This window comes from Zeus faber (assembly GCF_960531495.2).
Source record: "Zeus faber genome assembly, chromosome: 8".
Lineage (NCBI taxonomy): Eukaryota > Metazoa > Chordata > Actinopteri > Zeiformes > Zeidae > Zeus > Zeus faber.
In genome coordinates this window covers 1860025-1879402 of record NC_137195.1, presented here as the reverse complement: position 1 = coordinate 1879402, position 19378 = coordinate 1860025, and the positions used below count along the sequence as shown (strand labels likewise).

Genomic DNA, 19378 nt, shown 5'->3' with positions numbered 1-19378 from the left:
TCTTGTCGACCCAGTCTGTCTCTCCAAATCCAGCCAGCCCGGTTTACCTGCCTGTCTCCGCTCGTCCACCAAGGCTGCCCGTCCATCTCCATCCAGCCTGGTTCCCCGTCTCTCCACCCGGATCCTGGACCCCATCTCCTGGTCATCATCATCCCTGCCCTGCTCCATCCCCACCCGACCGGGCCCCCCGGCCAGCTCCACCGTCCCGGCTAATAAACATCCTTTGCCTGCCTTCCGTCTCCCTGTGTCGTGCGTTTGGGTCTCTCCCAGTTCTGGTCGTGACAGACACGGCACCAAACGGCACCCGTCACTGAGAGTGTCGCTATATTTCCACAGACAACACGATGAGTTCTAACAATGAGAAGTTCTGCTTTTTATCCAAACATGGACAGTTGTTTTAACGACAGGATGTTTGCGCTGTGTAGACCGCACAGTGGTTGATCCATGAGACAAGCAACCAGTAGACCGACAGACCAGGGGGGAGCCCACAAAGAAAAACACAAATTAAATATTCTGTTCATGGAGTTTTATGCTGACATACGACAATTCAAACAATTTCATCGAATAAAACATTTAGATTATGTTTGTTTGATAAATAAGCAATAAGCAGCAATGTTCTGACATTCCATCCATTCTGTCGTACTAGTGGTTATAAACTGTAATAATGTGTAATATGTAAGAAATGTTCTTTAAATCACGGTGAGTGGGAATGCCAGTCACTTTTTGCCAAGTTCCATTTTAAAAAGTGACACAAAATTGTAATTGATTTCAGAAACATCGCACCTGACTCATCCTATAAATCACATACAATCTCCATTTTAACAGTGGGATTAAAAACAGTTTCTCCAAAGACAACCGTATCCCCTAATTTACATTTACATTTACATTTAGTCATTTGGCAGACGCTTTTATCCAAAGCGACTTACAAGGGAGAATAACATTCAGCTACATTGCGAATGATTAGAGCTAGTTGTGGGCCGGTGTCTCTTCAGGCTCCACTGCTCGGATCTTGATGTGGATGCCGTTGAGGGAGCGCAGCACCAATCTGGGGATTAGTTTGGGTTTCTCCAAGGGATCCTCGATCAGGTGGAACCTCTTCAGCGTCAGAGCCATCACAATTTTCATCTCATTCATGGCAAAGTTCTGACCGATGCAGTTCCTGTAAGTAAGACACATACAAAATGTAAAACATTGTAAATGTAAAAATGTAAAACACATTTTTTGTTTCAGCCAATAAAGATTCAAGACCCAAGAGGTTTATTTGTCACATATATAAACATACTTTCATACATACAGGATATGCAGTGAAATGTCTTTGCAACGCACCCGGAGATTGTGCACAATAGTTACTAAACCGACCATAATTGCTAACCTAATTCTACCTAGCAACTAACTGAAACTAACTGATTCCTAAAATGTGATGCAGTTAGTGAATAGAATAATATAATTCAAATAAAATTACAATTAAATAAGACTCAAAAAGATAATACAAATTGGGGGTACAAAATAGAAGGGAATAGAGTTATGTATATGGGATAGGCCATTTGTATACATAGATAGGTGCATTAAAATGCATGTGAATATAGTGAGTATGGAGATATACAGTACAGCATACAACAGTCCGACACAGAAATACAGTAACACCGAACAGTGATACAGTAACTTGCAGTACAGTATGCAGTAACCCAGAACAGCAATACAGTAACTTGCAGTACAGTATGCAGTACAGTAGACCCCTGGTGAGTTCGGCATTGACAGTTCTTATGGCTTGCGAGAAAAAACTCCCTCTCAGTCGCTCTGTCCTCGCTGTGTGACTGCGGAGGCACTTGCTCAACCACAGCAACTGGAACAGTCCGTTGTTGGGGTGGTGAGGATCCTTTATGATCCTACGGGCTCTGCTACTACACCTCCAGGTGTATAAGTGTAATGTAGTTCCAGTGGTACGTTCAGCTGAACGCAGCACCCTCTGCAGGGTCTGCCTGTCCTGAGCAGTACAGTTCTCAAACCAGGCAGTGATGTTGCCTGTCAGGATGCTCTCCACTGCTCCGCAGGAGAAGGACTTGAGGATCCTCACCGAGACCCGGAATTTCCTCAGCTGCCTGAGGTGGTAAAGACGCTGCCTCACCTTTCTCACCAGAGTGTCTGTTTGTAAAGTCCATGTTAAATCCTCTGTGATGTGGAATCCCAGGTATTTGAAGCTGCTCACCCTGTCGACAGAAGTCCCATTAATCACCAAGGGTGCGTGCGTCCTCGGTTGTAATCCTCACCTAAAGTCCACAATCAGCTCCTAAGTTTTGCTGATGTTCAGGTGGAGGCTGTTGTCCTGGCACCAGAGTGACAGGTCAGCCACCTCCTCGCGGTAGGCCTTCTCATCGCCGTCATTGATCAGGCCACCACCACGACTGTGTCATCAGCAAACTTGATGATGGTGTTGGAGCTGGACCTGGCCACACAGTCATGTGTGTACAGGGAGTACAGTAGGGGGCTGAGGACGCAGCCCTGGGGGGAACCTGTGTTCAGGGTAAGGGAGCTGGACATGTGCCTCCCCACCCTAAGCCACCTGGGGCTGGGCTGAGAGGAAGTTCAGGATCCAGGCACACAGCGGAGTGCTCAGTCCTAGCTCCCGCAGCTTGACAGCCAATCTGGTGGGGACTATCGTATTGAAACCGAACTATAGTCGACTAACAGCAATCTCACATAAGCCCCCTTCCAGCCATCCAGGTGCGTGAGCGTGGTGTGCAGTACCTGGGAGACCGCATCGTCTGTGGATCCGTTCGGCCGGTACGCAAACTGCAGTGGGTCCAAGGTGCGGTGGAGGGAGGCGCAAATGTAATCCTTAATATGACCACAGAGGAGAGAGCCACCGGACGATAGTCATTCAAGCAGGCTGGAGAGGCGGTCTTCGGGACAGAAATGACGGTGGACCCCAAGCAGGAGGGGACCACCGACTCAGCCAGGGAGGCATTATTATCAATATCCTAGTGAACTCCGGGGCTAGCTGGTTAGCACAGGTCTTAAGTACTCGCCCAGATTTGCCATCTGGGCCAGCAGCTTTCCTGGTGTTCACATTGCCAGGAGACAAGTATTAGTATAGTTCTTTTTTGTCTGGTATGTTACGTTCAACATCATAAACGCGCCAGAAAATGGGCGTGTCAGGTTTCCAGTGTGATTGGGGAACAAAACAGTAGAAGCAGCATGCACGCACCCGCGCACTGACAGCGCCCAATGCCGATCCAGCGGGGAGCGTGGGGGTTCTGCGCTCTGTACAACGGAAGCGTCCCCACAGATTGGTCCCCAACACTCAAAAAATTTCATGGTCCTGCAAAGAGTCTTCTGATTTTGGATTCAGATATGAAATGAACGTATGGTACACAGATATTCCCGTTAATTTATGCGCCAACGTCTCAAGATGGGACCAAAATTATCGTGTCTACCCTTGTGTCATGGTTTCACTGCAGCCGATCAGAGCTGGAGCCGATAAAAATCTGTGACTAATGCAGGGTCATTTGGCCCAGGAATGAAACCCAGGTGTTACCTTTACCACTAATGACAAATATTAGATGTTAGCAGGTGTTACCAGGTTCTTGGCGCAGTGGGAAAGAGGAATAAGGGACACATGGGGAGGGGAAGGCCGACCTGGGTCCAGCGGAGAAGGGCACGAAGGCGTGGGGCGGCCTCGTAGCGACGTTCTCCGGCAGGAAACGCAGCGGGTCGAAAGCCTGTGAGGGAGCAAGGAGGAATCAGGGTAAAACGACAATGCAAGGTCAGAGTTTTAGCAGGACACAGCTGCAACATCTGACTGGTTGAAGGTCCTTAGAGGGTTCACTCACATCAGGGTTCTCCCAAACTGTAGCGTTCCTATGAGTACTAAACACACTGATTCCAATTTGACAACCTAGAAAAGAGGAAACGTGTCATTTGAGTTGATGTTCCATGACTGATTTTATCTGGCAATGTTGATTGAATAAGTTTATGACATTATTATCATTATTACCTGTTATCTAATTGTCTGACACAGTTAACCACCACATCCTTGTCTCATCCCCTCAGAGCCTCTCCTGGGTTACATCATACTTGGCAAATCGCTCATACCAGGTCTCATGAAGAGGATTCCTGTCCAGACCTTCCACTCTAAAAACTGCCATCCCTCAGGGCTCCATCCTGGCTCCTCGGCTGTTCTCCTTCTTCTAAATCCCTCGGTAGTGTGATCTCCTCATTTACTTCATTGCTATGCAGATGACACTTCACTATACTGTATCTCTCCTTTCCCCCTTCGGAAACCATATAGAGAGGTACATTTCTGTATGTCTCCAACGTGGATGTGCACCACTTGTTTGTCTGTGCACTGCCTGCCTATCTGAACACCACCTGAAGCTCAATCTGAACAAGTCAGAGCTCCTCTTTCTCCCTAGAAAGACTCCCCTCAGGCAAACCTCTCCATCACCATTGAGTACACCAAGGTATTTCCCTTTCAGACTGACAAGAACCTTGCGGTAATTCTGGACAACCGGCTCTCCTGCTCGGCCCCCATCGCAACATCCGTAGAATATTCCCGTTCCTCACGAGGGAAGCGACGTAAGTTCTGGTTCAGGCGCTTGCCATCTCTTGTATAGACTACTGCACTGACTTGGACCTGGACTACCTGCCTTCTCCATCAGACCTCTACAGCATCCAGAATGCAGAAGCCTGTCTAGTGCTCAACAAACCAAAATCTTCTCATGTTGCTCCCTTCCATCACTCCACTGCTTCTGCTCAGATCAAATTTAAGACCCTGGTCTTGACCAACAAGGCTGTCCGTCCAACTGCTCCTCCATATCTCCCATCACTGGTCAGGCTCCGGACTCCTCCACCCTTGAAAGACCCTTGTCCCTCCTCCATCACTACGTGTTCTCAGGAGTCGCACAATCGTGACTCTATATAAGCATTAGACTTTCTTTCCTCACTTTTTCACTTTACTTAACAAAAAATTCTGTTACCTCGATTAACACTACTTATTCCTAGAGAGGGTTTAGCTGTGACTGTGACATACAGTTGGTGTGATATCCAGACCAAATGTCCTTATTAGTCTTTAAGTCGTTGGACAAAAGCGTCTGATCATTGATATGTGATGAAATGTACCTGCAGGCACACTCCGTCCATCGGAGAAGGTCATGGGTTTGCTCAGTTTACGCGATATTCCAGGCACAGGGGGATACAGGCGGAGGCATTCTTTTAAGCACATGGTGGTGTAAGGAATTTTATTCAGATCCTCCCTAGAAAACAAGTTTCAGTGTTTCACGGCTTCTTTCAGAGCAAATGTACAATGTAATTCCGTGGCATCTCCATTATGTCGGCTAACCAAAGAAAGAGAGTGTCTGTGCTCATTGTACCAGTCCATGGTGTCCCTGTCTCCCAGGACCTGAAGGACCTCCTCCCTACAGATCTTCTGGTGCTTAGGGTTGCAGGCCAGGCCGTAGAGGGCGAAGGAGATGCCGCTGGCTGTGGTGTCGTGGCCCTCAAACATGAAGGTGTCCACCTCTGCCCGGACCGCCTCATCCGACAGACCCTGCTGATCCTCGTCCTGCAATTAGGGATGGCCGCAAAAAAAGGCCAGTGAGCCATTCATTCACATCAGCTTCACGGATCTCCAGGTATTTAGTAAAACCAAGGAATCTGAGGTGTGGAGGTGTGACGGACCGTGGCAGAGAGCAGGATGTCCAGAAAGTCCAAGTTTCTCTTGGCTTGGGCTGCGTCTAGCCCCTTTTCGTACTTCAACTCCTCTTTCCTCTTTCTTATCACTTCCTCTACAAAGGAAAGCATCAAGGGAAGGAAATGGACGTTCACACCCACATTTCAAACTCACCCATGACTAGAGGATCGTTTCATGCCTCAAATTCAATATCACAGAGGTCACTGATGAAAATAAAAGTCTCAAAACATTTCTGACGATTATTCTAGAATCTCAAAAAACGCTGAAAGTGATCTTGCTTAGAGAGAAAACTGGTTAACAAGGGTTGGCAGCTATGGAATGTTACACCTATTGTGTAGAAAATGCTCTTTTCCTTCCCTCAGGAATCAGTGTGAATCATGAAACAACCTTAAATGTAGTTCTAACATCTTCAGGAATATCTTCAGCAGAGGAAGTTTGCTGGTTGTGGATGTTTCTGACACTAAACCCCTTTTCCCTAAAAACCCAAAAGGACAGAGAATACCTGTGTGAGAGTGCGCCACTCGGCAGGCTTTCCTGAACCTGTATCCATGTGGACTGAGGTGGAAGATGATGTCGCTGTGGTACCAAAAGGTCCGGAAGCGCATGTTGACCAGGTCGCTCAGCTCGTACACGGCTTGGATGTAGGAGTTGGTCCCACTGAAAGAGACGGAGGCGTTTGATACAACAGACCAGCCAACAGCAGGAGGTGGTGGAGGAGAGACCCCGGAGGACGTGCACTGACCTCTCCGTCTGACAGTTGCTGTTGTGGCTGAATGCACATTTCATGATGCTGTCGAGCGTCATCAGACTGACGTGTTGGAACAACTCGAAGGAGCGGCTACTGCTGGCGTGGCCCCCCCACTTGTCCTGAAGAGGAGACACAGTCTATCTGCAAAGCACCAAGCAACCTCCACAAGAGGCTTTACTCCTACACCCGCACCCCTCTACTACTGTTGAAGAGCTTGTCTTTCCAGCTCTGTGAAAACATTTTTTTATTTCACCTGAAACACAAAATACAGACAAAATATTGACCAAGTGCTGCATTTATGAATGAGAGGTATACCATTTTAACAACAAAATTAGGGGGTTTACCTGTGTCCTCCTCTGTTGTCCCCAGGGAGTGATCCTGGAGCCGATAAAAACCTGTCTATTGCAAGGTCATTTGTCCCAGGAACCCAGGTGTAGCCTTTCCCACTAATCACAAATGCCAGATTTTAGTGAGTGTAACTGGCGTTTTGGCACAGTGGGAAAGGAGTATTAAATTTCTGAAGGTTCCACCGTGCTGCAAGCTGAGCTGAGGAGCTGCTTAAGATTAGGAGGAAGCAGATGCTGTTCAGCTGAATGTGCAAAGACAGAAGCGAGAGAGGTTTCTCTGCAGCAACAGGGACAGAGAGATTCTACCTCTCCACCACACAGACGTAGAAGGCCAAGGTGGTGTGGGAAGAGTCGTGCGAGGGGCCTAATGGACTTCCTTGTCGGCGTTATACTTTGAAAAGAGTGTATGCAGCTACTTTTCATCGAGCTTCAGTCAGTACAGCCAAACGGAGCCAATAACGTCCAATAAGCAGTGAAACGTCTTACTTTACCAGGATTTACCAGAACCTTTCAATCCACTTAAATCTGGGACAGTGTTCATGTCCACTGTATTTCATCATCTCTACGCTATTATTACCAAACACTGAGGCCTGTGATGGTGGGAACTTACCAACATGGTGTTGGCAGAGTCTGACATCAGTTTGACGTACGGCTTCAGGATGTTGTAGTGGAAACCGGGCGTCAGGAGCCTCCTGTGACGGAACCACTTCTGGCCCCGAGACACCAGCAAACCATCACCTGGATGGGGGAGCGGGGAGGGGGGAACGAGGCAATCAGCTACACACCGTTATGTCTTTTCATTCAGATTATGACTATTATGAGGGGTCCAGCCCCCATTATTCTTCTTGGCATTTTTAGGGCTTAAATTATCCGAAACAAGACAACCACAGTACATCCAGACATGGTTGAGGTCTCGTTGGAACCGGGTCCTTTCAAATATCTTTTTGTCTGAGTTAGAGCGGGGTGCTTTGTGACATCATCATCCAAAGTTATTTAAGTCCAAGATTTGTCTCTCAGATGTCATTCGCTTCCAGCGACTTGCACCCTTTACACTGTATAGCGTTAACTACGTGTAGACAGAAGCCGAGCAGATGCTGTGTTTAATGGAAACTCGAAAAACTGTTACTCGTGCTGCGTTTTACAAAACCCCGGAAACTATAATCGGTCACAGAATCCTCCGCTCACTCCCCGGCCCGGGGCACACTTTGGCCAGACAGTGTATGAGAGAAAATGCAGATGATGAATGCTTTGAATGATGTTTTATATGTCTTATCTCAGAAAATAGCCTTTTTTTGAATCTAATGTAGTTTTTTAAAACACATTGTCTTGGGTTTTTAATGACTCACTCAGAGTTCAGAGTGAAGAGACACTGTTTTTAGATAATTCTGTCAAGACCAGTTCACATTCCTACTTAACTCAACATTATGTGGAGATAATGACAACCCCCAGGGGGCTTGACAGAGTATTATGGTCTGTTTATAGCGATGAAAGAACAAATCTGCGATTTTCCCTGACGTCTGATCTGACGTGGTCGGAGAGAGTCCCTCGGTCTCCTCCAAACCTCCCCCCTTATAGTCACAGAGCGCACAGCGAAGTGTCTGGAACACAACAACTGCTGGACTGACCGACATGGCTGAGGTCTGGAGGCATCTCATTTGGGACATCTCATCTTTTCCACCAACGTCACCCGAGCGCTGGTTCTGGGCGGGTTCTTAAACCGGCTCACAGTTTGTTCAACTTCCAAACCTTCTAAAAACCGGTTTGCTTTTCCACGGGATAAACAGGTCCAAGGGCCATGTCATGACGCCACTGTAGATGTCTGCATTATGTCTTTTCATCGGGATGGGGGACAATTATTATTTTTACTATTGTTATATCATAATAAAAAAATTATAATTATTATTATTATTTAGGGGTCAAGCCCGCAGTTATTATTTTTCGGGAAAAAATTCTCTGAATTTTGAAGCCTAAAACCATCTGGAACACTCACTTCCGACACGGTTTATGTCTTGTTTGACCTGTGCTGTCACAAAGACCTTGTGGTTGAAGTTTTATTTAATCGATCCACACACGGAGCAGTTATTAGCGAAAAACTGACCAAAATTTGAGTGATTTGAACACAGACGAGCCAGTACATCTGACATCGAAATATGTCCAACCTGGCCAAAACTATCTGGAATGCATAATTCAGCATAAGCTACAAACACAGCTGAGGTGTCGTTTAAAGCATTATGTCACAAGGATCTTGTGGTTTAAATTGAATCTAAATCGATAAACATATGGAGCAGATATTAGTGAAAAATCAAAAAACTTTGACCCAAAATATTCATTTGGTCTTGGTTAACTGACATGTCACACGTCTGGTTATAAGATAAGATAAGATAAACCTTTATTAGTCCCACACCGTGGAAATGTACATTGTTCCAGCAGCAAAAAGGGGACAAGCAGAAAACAAGCAGACTCAAAATTGGAGCAACGGGCAGCAAGCAGCTTTCGCGCATGCGCACTCGGAAGATGTGTGCATGGGGTTGGGTTCATTCTCCATCATGGATGACAGCTCAGCCATCATCCTCCTTTCTCCCACCACCATCACTGGGTCCAGGGGGCCCTCCAGGACAGAGCTGGCCTTCTTGATCAGTTTGTCAAGTGTCTCCCTGTCAGCTGTGGTGAGGCTGTTGCCCCAGCAGACCACTCCATAAAAGATGCTGATGCCACCACAGTGTTGAAGAAGGTCCTCAGGAGAGCCCCCTGCGTCCAGAGGACCTGTGTCTTCTGAGCAGATAGAGTCTGCTCTGACCCTTTTATCAAGTGCATGTATGTGATAAGTCCAGTCTAGTTTATTGTTCAGGTGATCAGCTAGGTACTTGTAAGATCCCACAATGTCAATATCCATTACCTGGATGTTCACCGGTGTCGGGGGGAGTGTCTGCACCTGTGGAAATCCACCACCAGCTCTTTGCTTTTCCCCGCGTTGATCTGGAGGCGGTTCTGCTGGCACCAGCCCACAAAGTCCACGGTGAGTTCTCTGTACTCCCTGTCGTCCTCATCTTTGATGAGACCAACGATTGCAGAGTCATCAGAGAACTTCTGCAGGTGACAGCTGATTGAGCTGTACATGAAGTCTGCAGTGTGGAGGGTGAAGAAGAAAGGTGCCAAGAGTGTTCCTTGCTGGGCCCCCGTGCTGCAGACGACCATGTCAGACTCACAGTTCTGAGACCTCACGTACTGTGGATGGTCCGTGAGGTAGTCCAGGATCCGGGAAGACAGGTGACGGTCCACTCCTGTGTGCTGCAGCTTGTCCCTCAGAAGCACAGGATGAATAGTGTTGAAATCAAAGAGCATGATCCCGACAGTGCTCACAGGCTTCTCCAGGTGAGAGAGAGCTCCATGCAGCAGGAAGATGATGGCGCCGTCTGCCCCAATGCCAGGCTGGTAGGCAAACTGGAGCGGGTCCATTGATGATGATGAATGGCGATAGTGGCGCCGCCCCTAGCGGTCGCCTGCGCCGGCGCTCCGGTTTCTTTCTTACTCTTTAGTATTTTTTTCCTTTTTTATCACAATGTTCGCCAGAAAAACATCAACAATTAACTCATACGGCCGCGATGCACTCATGGATATAAAAATTTCCCTAAACGAACAACTTTGGGACTTTTTATCCGTGGGAGCAGAGTGGCCGACGGAAATCCTACGCGGGAACACTCGCAACAACAACAAAAATGGAGTCGCTGTTCCACGAGCCGGCCCACGGAGGAAGCACCGAGGTAAACGAGGCGGCATTCGGGTCAGAATGAGGACGCAACCTTACCGTCCACCTCTGCCAAGCATCCTTCTTGCTAACGTCCAGTCCCTGGAGAACAAGATGGACGAACTTCGAGCGAGGATTCAATTCCAGCGTGACACGAGGAACTGTTGCGTCCTCTGCCTGACGGAAACATGGCTGAACCCACTGGTGCCGGATGAAGCCATACGTCCAGCCGAGGCCTTCTCCGTGTTCCGCGGCGACAGAACGGCAGAGTCGGGGAAATCCAAAGGTGGAGGCGTCTGCCTAATGGTAAACAACCGCTGGTGTAACGCCAACAACACCAAATTCCTCTCCCACTCCTGCTCGCCGAACCTGGAACAGCTGACCATACTATGCCGTCCATTTTATCTCCCCCGGGAATTCAGCACGGTCATCATTACAGCCGCAGCTCTGTCGGTTCTGCACGATGTGTTGTGCGGATTTCAGAACAGACATCCCGACGCGGCTGTGGTGGTGACTGGGGACTTTAACAGGGCCAACCTGAAAAAAGTTCTGCCGAATTTCCACCAACACATGACGTGTGCCACCAGGGGAGACAGAACTCTGGACCATTGTTACACTCCTTACAAGAACGGATACAAGCCCGTGTCGCTTCCTGCTTTCGGGAAATCAGATCACGCCGCGATCTCGCTGCTTCCTGTTTACAGGCCTCTGATCGCGCGGGATCTGGTGATGACGAGGGAAGTGAAGCGGTGGACGGACCAATCAGAGGCTGCGCTTCAGGACGCTCTGACTGACGTAGACTGGGACGTGTTCCAAGCGAGTTCAAGTGACGTCAGCGAGTTTACGGAGGTTGTAGTGAGTTTTGTGGCTACGCTCGCGGATGAAATCGTTCCCACGGTGAAAGTTCGGATATTTCCAAACCAGAAACCATGGGTTGATAAATCCATCCGCTGCGCTCTGAATGCGCGCACGGCCGCTTACAACGACGGACTTGTATCTGGCAACATGGACAATTACAAAGCGGCGTCGTACAATCTGCGGAGGGCGGTGAAGGACGCTAAACGGACGTACAGAGACACCGTGGAGCTGCAGATGGAGCGGGGGGACACAAGACGCTTGTGGGAGGGGCTGCGAACAATAACTAACTACAAGAGCAGCTCCTCCCCAGCCACGAGTGTGGACGCCTCCCTGGCCAACCAACTGAACTCCTTTTATGCGCGGTTCGAGTCTGGCAGCAGCACCGCTAGCTCGCCGGCAAATTGGAGCTACACCGCTGGGGACGAGCGCGCACTCTCAGTGTCCGTGCACGAGGTCAGGAGGGCTCTGATGCGGGTGAACACCAGGAAAGCTGCGGGCCCAGACGGCGTATCTGGACGAGTACTGAAGACCTGTGCTAACCAGCTAGCTCCGGTGTTCACCACAATATTCAACATCTCCCTGGCTGAATCAGTGGTCCCATCCTGTTTCAAGAGGTCCACCGTAGTTCCTGTCCCGAAGATCGCCTCTCCAACCTGCCTGAATGACTACCGTCCGGTGGCCCTCACCTCGGTGGTCATGAAGTGTTTCGAGAGGCTGATTAAGGATTACATCTGCGCCTCCCTCCCCCGCACCTTGGACCCGTTGCAGTTCGCGTACCGGCAGAACAGATCCACGGATGACGCGGTCTCTCAGGTACTGCACACCACGCTCACGCACCTGGATGGCCAGAAGGGGGCCTATGTGAGAATGCTGTTCATTGATTATAGTTCAGCTTTCAACACCATAGTTCCCACCAGACTGGCTGTCAAGTTGTTGGAGCTAGGATTGAATGCTCCGCTGTGCACCTGGATCCTGGACTTCCTCACAGGCCGCCCCCAGGTGGTCAAGGTGGGGAAGTACATGTCAAGCTCCCTCACCCTGAATACAGGATCCCCCCAGGGCTGCGTCCTCAGCCCCTACTGTACTCCCTGTACACACATGACTGTGTGGCCAGGTCCAGCTCCAACACCATCATCAAGTTTGCTGACGACACCGTGGTCGTGGGCCTGATCACCGACTGCGATGAGAAGGCCTACCGCGAGGAGGTGGCTGACCTGTCACTCTGGTGCCAGGACAACAGCCTCCACCTGAACGTCAGCAAAACCAAGGAGCTGATTGTGGACTTTAGGCGTGGATCACAATCGAGGACGCACGCGCCGTTGTGGATTAATGGGACTTCTGTCGATAGGGTGAGCAGCTTCAGATATCTGGGAGTCCACATCACAGAGGACTTAACATGGACTGTTCACACAGACACTCTGGTGAGAAAGGCGAGGCAGCGTCTCTACCACCTCAGGCAGCTGAGGAAATTCCGGGTCTCGGTGAGGATCCTCAAGTCCTTCTACTCTGGAGCAGTGGAGAGCATCCTGACAGGCAACATCACTGCCTGCTTTGGGAACTGTACTGCCCAGGACAGGCGGGCCCTGCAGAGGGTAGTGCGTTCAGCTGAACGTACCACTGGAACTACCCTCCCCCCCTTGCAGGAGTTATACACCAGGAGGTGTAGTAGCAGAGCCCGTAGGATCATGAAGGATCCTCATCACCCCAACAACGGACTGTTTCAGCTGCTGCGGTCAGGCAAGCGCCTCCGCAGTCACGCAGCGAGAACAGAGAGACTGAGACGGAGTTTCTTCCCTCAAGCCATCAGAACTGTCAATGCTGACCTCACCAGGGGTCCTAACTGAGCCATGCACTAGGCTCCACTACCTACTGTACTGTATGTAGCATACTGTACCGCATACTGTGTCACTGTTCAGGGTTGTTCGTGATGCCGTATTGCTGCGCCGTACTGTTGTATACTGTGCTGTATTATCCCAAACACTACCTCACACTATTCACATTCACATGCCACTTTAATTCACATGCCACTTTAAATGCACATATCTGTATATACATAGCCATATTCCTTCAACCTATTCCATTTTATTTCAATTTATTTTTTATTGTATTTTATTCTATATATTTTTTATCTTATTCTATAAGTATTCCACTTACTGTATTACGTTTTAGGAGTCAGTAAGTCGGTCTATTAGAAAGTAATTTTCTACTTTTTATTTTATTTTATTTTAGTACTTTTTCCTAGGACTTCTTGTGTGCTATCACCGGGTGCGTTGCATTACATTTCACTGCATATATGTATGGAAGTATGTATATGTATGTGACAAATAAAAATCTTGAATCTTGAATCTTGAATCTTGAGGTCCTTGGGGTGCGGGATTTTCAGCACCACGCAGGATGTCTTCCACAGCTGTGGTACTCTCCTCAGCTTCAAGCTCATGTTGAACATGTGCTCCACTCTCCCACAGAGCTGGTCTGCATGTCTTCAGGAGCCTGGAGCTGATGCCGTCCAGTCCTGCAGCCTTCCTCTCCTTCATCTTCCTGAGCTCTTTCCTCACCTGGATGGTAGTGAGGGACAGACTGGAATAGGGGGGCTGAGTGGAGGGTGTGAATGGGGGGGGTTGTCTCTGGTAGGAGAAGCAGTGGGGGGTGGCTGTGAGCTGAGTGTTAAAGGAAGGGGGGTGGGGCGGAACACCTGGGGTGCAGACAACGGAGGTGGCAGCAGAGATGAATAGGCCAGGGGAAGGGTAGGTGACTGATCAAATCTAGTGAAAAACAAGTTCAGATCATTCACACACCTCTGATCCCTCACAGCCTGGGAGTCTTGTTCGTTGTGGAGTCTGGTTCATTGTAAAATGAAGGAGATGAGATTTACAGTAAGAAGCTTTATGATGTCATCATATTATTTACTATAGATGATATTTATAGCAAGACCCTTTATTACGTCATCATATTATTTACTATAATGACATTTACAGTTAGATGCTTATGACTGTACTTATGGCTAAGTACAGGTTTAGCAAAGAGGTGCAAGTTGCTAAATGACTGTACTCAAAGAAACTCCAACACCAGTTTTCTGCCAATGACTCTGCCTCTGTCTGGAATGGGTTCAGACAAATCACGAACCTCAAACCAAAAACACCTCACTCCTTGAACAAATCACGCCTGGCCAACGACCTGAACAACTTCTGCTGTCGCTTTGACAGACAATAGGACAGTCCTGACACCATCCCCCGTGACACCTTCTACCAGTCCCAGGCTACCAGCTCCACCTCCCCCACCATAGCAGGAGACTGGACCTCCCTCCACCTACTCGACTCAGAGCGCCCCCCCCCCTTCTTCCCCCACCACAGTGACGACTCTTTCCATCCCAGAGAAGGACATCAACAGGCTCTTCAAGAGGCACAATCCCCTGAAAACAGCCGGACCAGACTCTGTCTCTCATCCACCCTGAAGCACTGTGCTGATCAGCTGTCTCCAGTGTTCACAGACATTTTCAACACCTCAATGGAGACATGCCATGTACCAGCCTGCTTTAAATCCTCCACCATCATCCCAGTCCCAAAAAAGTCAAGGACCACAGGACTTAATGATTACAGACCTGTCGCCCTGACCTCTGTGGTGATGAAGTCTTTTAAACGCCTTGTCCTTTCCCACCTCAAATCCATCACAGACCCTCTCCTGGACCCCCCGCCTTTCACTTACAAAGCCAACAGGTTTGTAGACAATGCAGTAAACTTGGTCCTTCACTTCATCCTCCAGCACCTGGACTCCTCAGGAACCTATTGCAGGATCCCGTTTGTGGATTTCAGCTCCGCCTTTAACACAATCATTCCGGCACTTCTGCAGGACAAGCTCCCCCAACTGAGGACAAGCTCCCCCAACTGAGCCTGCCTGACTCAACCTGCAGATGGATCACTGACTTCCTGTCTGACTGGAAGCAGCATGTGAAGCTGGGAAAACACGTCTGACTCCTGGACCATCAGCACCGGTTCTCCTCAAGGCTGCATTCTTTCTCCTCTGCTCTTCTCCCTGTACACCAACAGCTGCACCTCCAGCCACCAGTCTGTCAAGCTCCTCAAATTTGCGGACAACCCCCATGCTCCATCAAGAACAAAACCCCTCGTCTCAACAACACAACAGCTTCTTCCTGTCGGCAACTGGCCTCATCAACCAGGCCCCTCCTCCACTACGCCTTCAACCAATAAGTACTGAATAAGTACTCTACGTCAATGCGTTACATTAACGCACATTCCTCATTCTCTGGACTTTATCCGTGAACATTGCACACACTGTTACACTTTATACTGAGCATTTGCACATTCCTGCGCAAACTGTACAGCTTTATTTTAAACCCCCCCCAAAAAATAACGGCCTTATTTTACATATTCTTATATATTTCACAAATATTTTACTTATTGTTTTACATTTATGTTTCATGTATGCACCGAACACCAAGACAAATTCCTTGTTTGTGTAAACTTACTTAGCAATAAAGACTATTCTGAATCAGATTCTGATGACGCCTTCATATTATTTACTGTAAATTACATTTACAGTAAGACGCTTTATCATGTCATCATATTTTTTACCATAAATGTACAGGTTGTGATTGAGAATATACAATTGGATCGTGTCCAGTGTGCGGTGTGGACTCGGTCACTCTGTAGTGTTTAGACGTTTCCAAACTATGGATTAACGTGTATATTTATATAACTTCTTACCTGGTAGATGTCAGTAGATCTGTTCGATTGATATTTTATATCCTTGGTCCACATTACTTTGCCAGATTAATGAAATATACAATAAAAACTAGTCCACAAAAACTTGTTACTGCGTCCACTCGAAAAACACTGAAACGTGCAACTCAGCGTTGCCTTCAAGATCCAGAGAGGGTTCGGAAAAATAGAAGCCATTAAATGGTGATTACTCACAAAACAACGTTTTTTTTATTTCATCGAAGCGTAGCTTATTGAAAATGTAATCCAAGTAAAAAATTCAACTCAACTTTTAAAATAAATTATGTAAATTTAACTGTTATTGTAAATCGACACATGTATAAACATTTTCCTACACCTAAGCTTTACAAACTTTAATGAAAAGGCAAAAGGTGTTGGTAGTATTGACAAATTATTCCATAATAATTCTAATGCCAAATTAATGTTAAAGTTCCATAAATGTTATCTGCATTACAGTATAGACAAGTCATCTATTAAATTGAATTTTACAATTGTAGATTAAAATACAATAAAGTAGTAAATAAAACTAACATTTATTTATATATTTCTGTAATGGGATGTATTGATGGTTATAAAAATTAATTATAAAAATTGTTTTTGTGATTGTTGCAAATGCTAAAGAATAGACCACAATGTTTGTCACTTTTCTAAGCCAAAAACTGTAATACATCCCAAAATGGAATTAACTGGAGCCTGTGTCACTGTGCATTTATTTGAGTCACCATCTAATTTGGTAAATACAATTTGAAAACCACAAAAAAAGATAATAAATATATAATAAAAAACATCAAATAAAATATATCAAATAACAGAATAGCCTGGAGCTCTCACCGATCCATGGGACGAGAAATCCATACCCAACATCGTCCTTTGGCTCTGGGGGAAACAGGTTTAAAAAGAAAAAAAAAGATGATGATGTAATATGACACACACACACACACACACACACACACACACACAAACACACACACACACACACACACACACACACACACACACACACACACACACACACACACACACACACACACCTGCGGAGGCCAGGATGGTCTTGACGTAGTCCGGGTGGTGGATGCTCAGGTAGACCACAGAGGGTCCGAACCAAACAGGGAAGGCCAGAGGGAACTGTGTTCCCCATTCCACCATTTTGTTCAGGTCGTTCCCATCTTGTTTGAACTACAAGAAAACATTTAAATAATTATTTAAAAAAGCAAAGATGACAGACAATGCAGCAAAACTGAGAATATACAGTATACTATATACATGTACTGTATACAGTATACAATATATATACACTACAGTCTTTACAATATACAGTATATACAATATAAAGTATATACTATATACAGTAAACAATATATATAAACTACAGTCTATAAAATATACAGTATATACTATATATACACTAGTCTATACTATACAGAGTATATACTATATACAGTAGACTAGTAGACTAATAGACTAGTAGATACTATATACTATGACTTTCAAACTAGTCTAGTCTTGTCTGGTGAGTATAGGTGTGTTTCTCTTCAGACAATTAGCATTGAAAAAAAACCATTCATTTAAAATAATAAAAATGACAATACAATGAAATAGAATCAGAAGTGAAGTAAAAATAAAAACGTTCAAATATATAAGAATAAAATAAAAAAAAAATAAAAAAAAAAGGAAAATATTCGGATATGCAAACCCAAATAAACGTGGCAGACCATGAAAAACATGACAGGTCTGCAAAGGAATCAGCACAAGTCACTGAAAGATGGAGGGAGGTGCTGGAGTCAGTCCCTGTGGGGTCTGAAGATGGAGTGGAAATCTCAGTGGGTCAGGTGGCCAACGTCACCCAAGTCCACCGGCCCTGACAACAAACAACCAAGTCGCCCTGGACCCTTCTCATGTCCTCCATGAGGAGGACCAAGTCCTGCGCTCCGGGAGGCGCTTTAGGGTGCCAGGCTGCAAGAACAACAAGTACAAGCCTCTTCTGTGTTGACTTGTTCCTCGTCAATCATTTCACTCTACATAAGTTTCTTATGAATAGGAAGTATATTTGAGATAATAAGTGTAAATGTAGACTTATAATTCATAATTATGACTAAAAAGAAAAAATATATCTGAGGAGTATCTCATCATTTAGACTTAGTTCAAATAAAGTAGGAGATACTCCCCAAATGTTCCATATTTCTTTGTTTCCATGGAAACTTCCTGACATCAAACCCTGAAAAGGCACCTGGACCTCCCCCCGCCTCGTCCCCCTCGGTGCAGCGTCCCGTCGAACCCGTGCGATCGGGGCGTGGCAGCCTGCGGAAGGTCCGTCTCTCCCTGGAGCTGTCAGCGGGTTCCCTGTACGCGGGATGCCCGTCGGAGCTTCTCGGGCTGTCGGGGTTGGGGAGCCATGACACGGCGCCCGGTGCGGTCGGTACCTCAGAGACGTGTCCCAGCAGCCAGTGCGACGGGGGTCCGGGGAAAGGATCCAGGGTCTGCAGCAGCATCCTCCTGTGGACCAGCAGCTGGGTGGCCTTGAAGCAGATCAGGACCAGGACCAGGACCGGGACCAGGACCGAGACCAGATCCGGGGATCGGCTCCACTCTGTCAGGCTGGAGAGCTGCATGGCGCCGAAGAGCAGGACGGACAGACAGGAGGAGGAGAGACAGACAGAGAGACAGGAGGAGGGCTGTAGCAAGGTCTGTCTGCAAGAGGGGGCGTCACTTGTAGCAGAGATAAAAAATAACAAGAGGCAAGATAAAAATAAATAAATGTATTATTATTATTATTATTATTATTATTATTATTATTATTATTATTATTATTATTATTATTATTATTAATAATAATAATAATAATAATAATAATAATAATAATAATTATTATTATTATTATTATTATTATAATAAATACAAATATAAAATAAAAATATAAAATTAACTTAAACATTTCTAAATCAAAAAAATGAAGGTTTTTCTTGTCTTTTCAGTGACTTACTGTAGTTTACTAGAGTTTTAGTTCCTCCTTCCAGTGTTTACAGTGTTAAAGTATCTACATTCATGTATAAAACAACCTTCCCGCATAACAACACAGTATCGAGAACAAAGTCCAAGTTCAACAAAAACACCAAACATTACTGTCTTCACTGGCAAGGTGACAATCAATCTCCTTGGACTGTAGCCAGCTGGAAGAAAACATGTTCCAAACTTTAACTAAATACAGATATCCACATCAAAATTAAATCTTAATCTCAATAATAATAATAATAATAA

General features: G+C 46.5%; 1 protein-coding gene across 1 annotated transcript; it reads right to left on the bottom strand.

The window, feature by feature from the left end:
* Positions 1 to 966: 966 nt before the first annotated feature.
* LOC307234160 (cytochrome P450 4A6-like) lies at positions 967 to 18732 on the bottom strand (the record flags this gene model as incomplete). The annotated part of the gene is made up of 12 exons (XM_080005763.1): positions 967 to 1159; positions 3637 to 3719; positions 3831 to 3895; positions 5119 to 5252; positions 5370 to 5560; positions 5677 to 5783; positions 6192 to 6346; positions 6432 to 6556; positions 7395 to 7522; positions 16955 to 16999; positions 17155 to 17299; positions 18544 to 18732. 12 exons carry the CDS (start codon positions 18730 to 18732, stop codon positions 967 to 969), a joined length of 1560 nt encoding a protein of 519 aa, XP_079861889.1.
* Between the last annotated feature and the right edge of the window lie 646 nt (positions 18733 to 19378).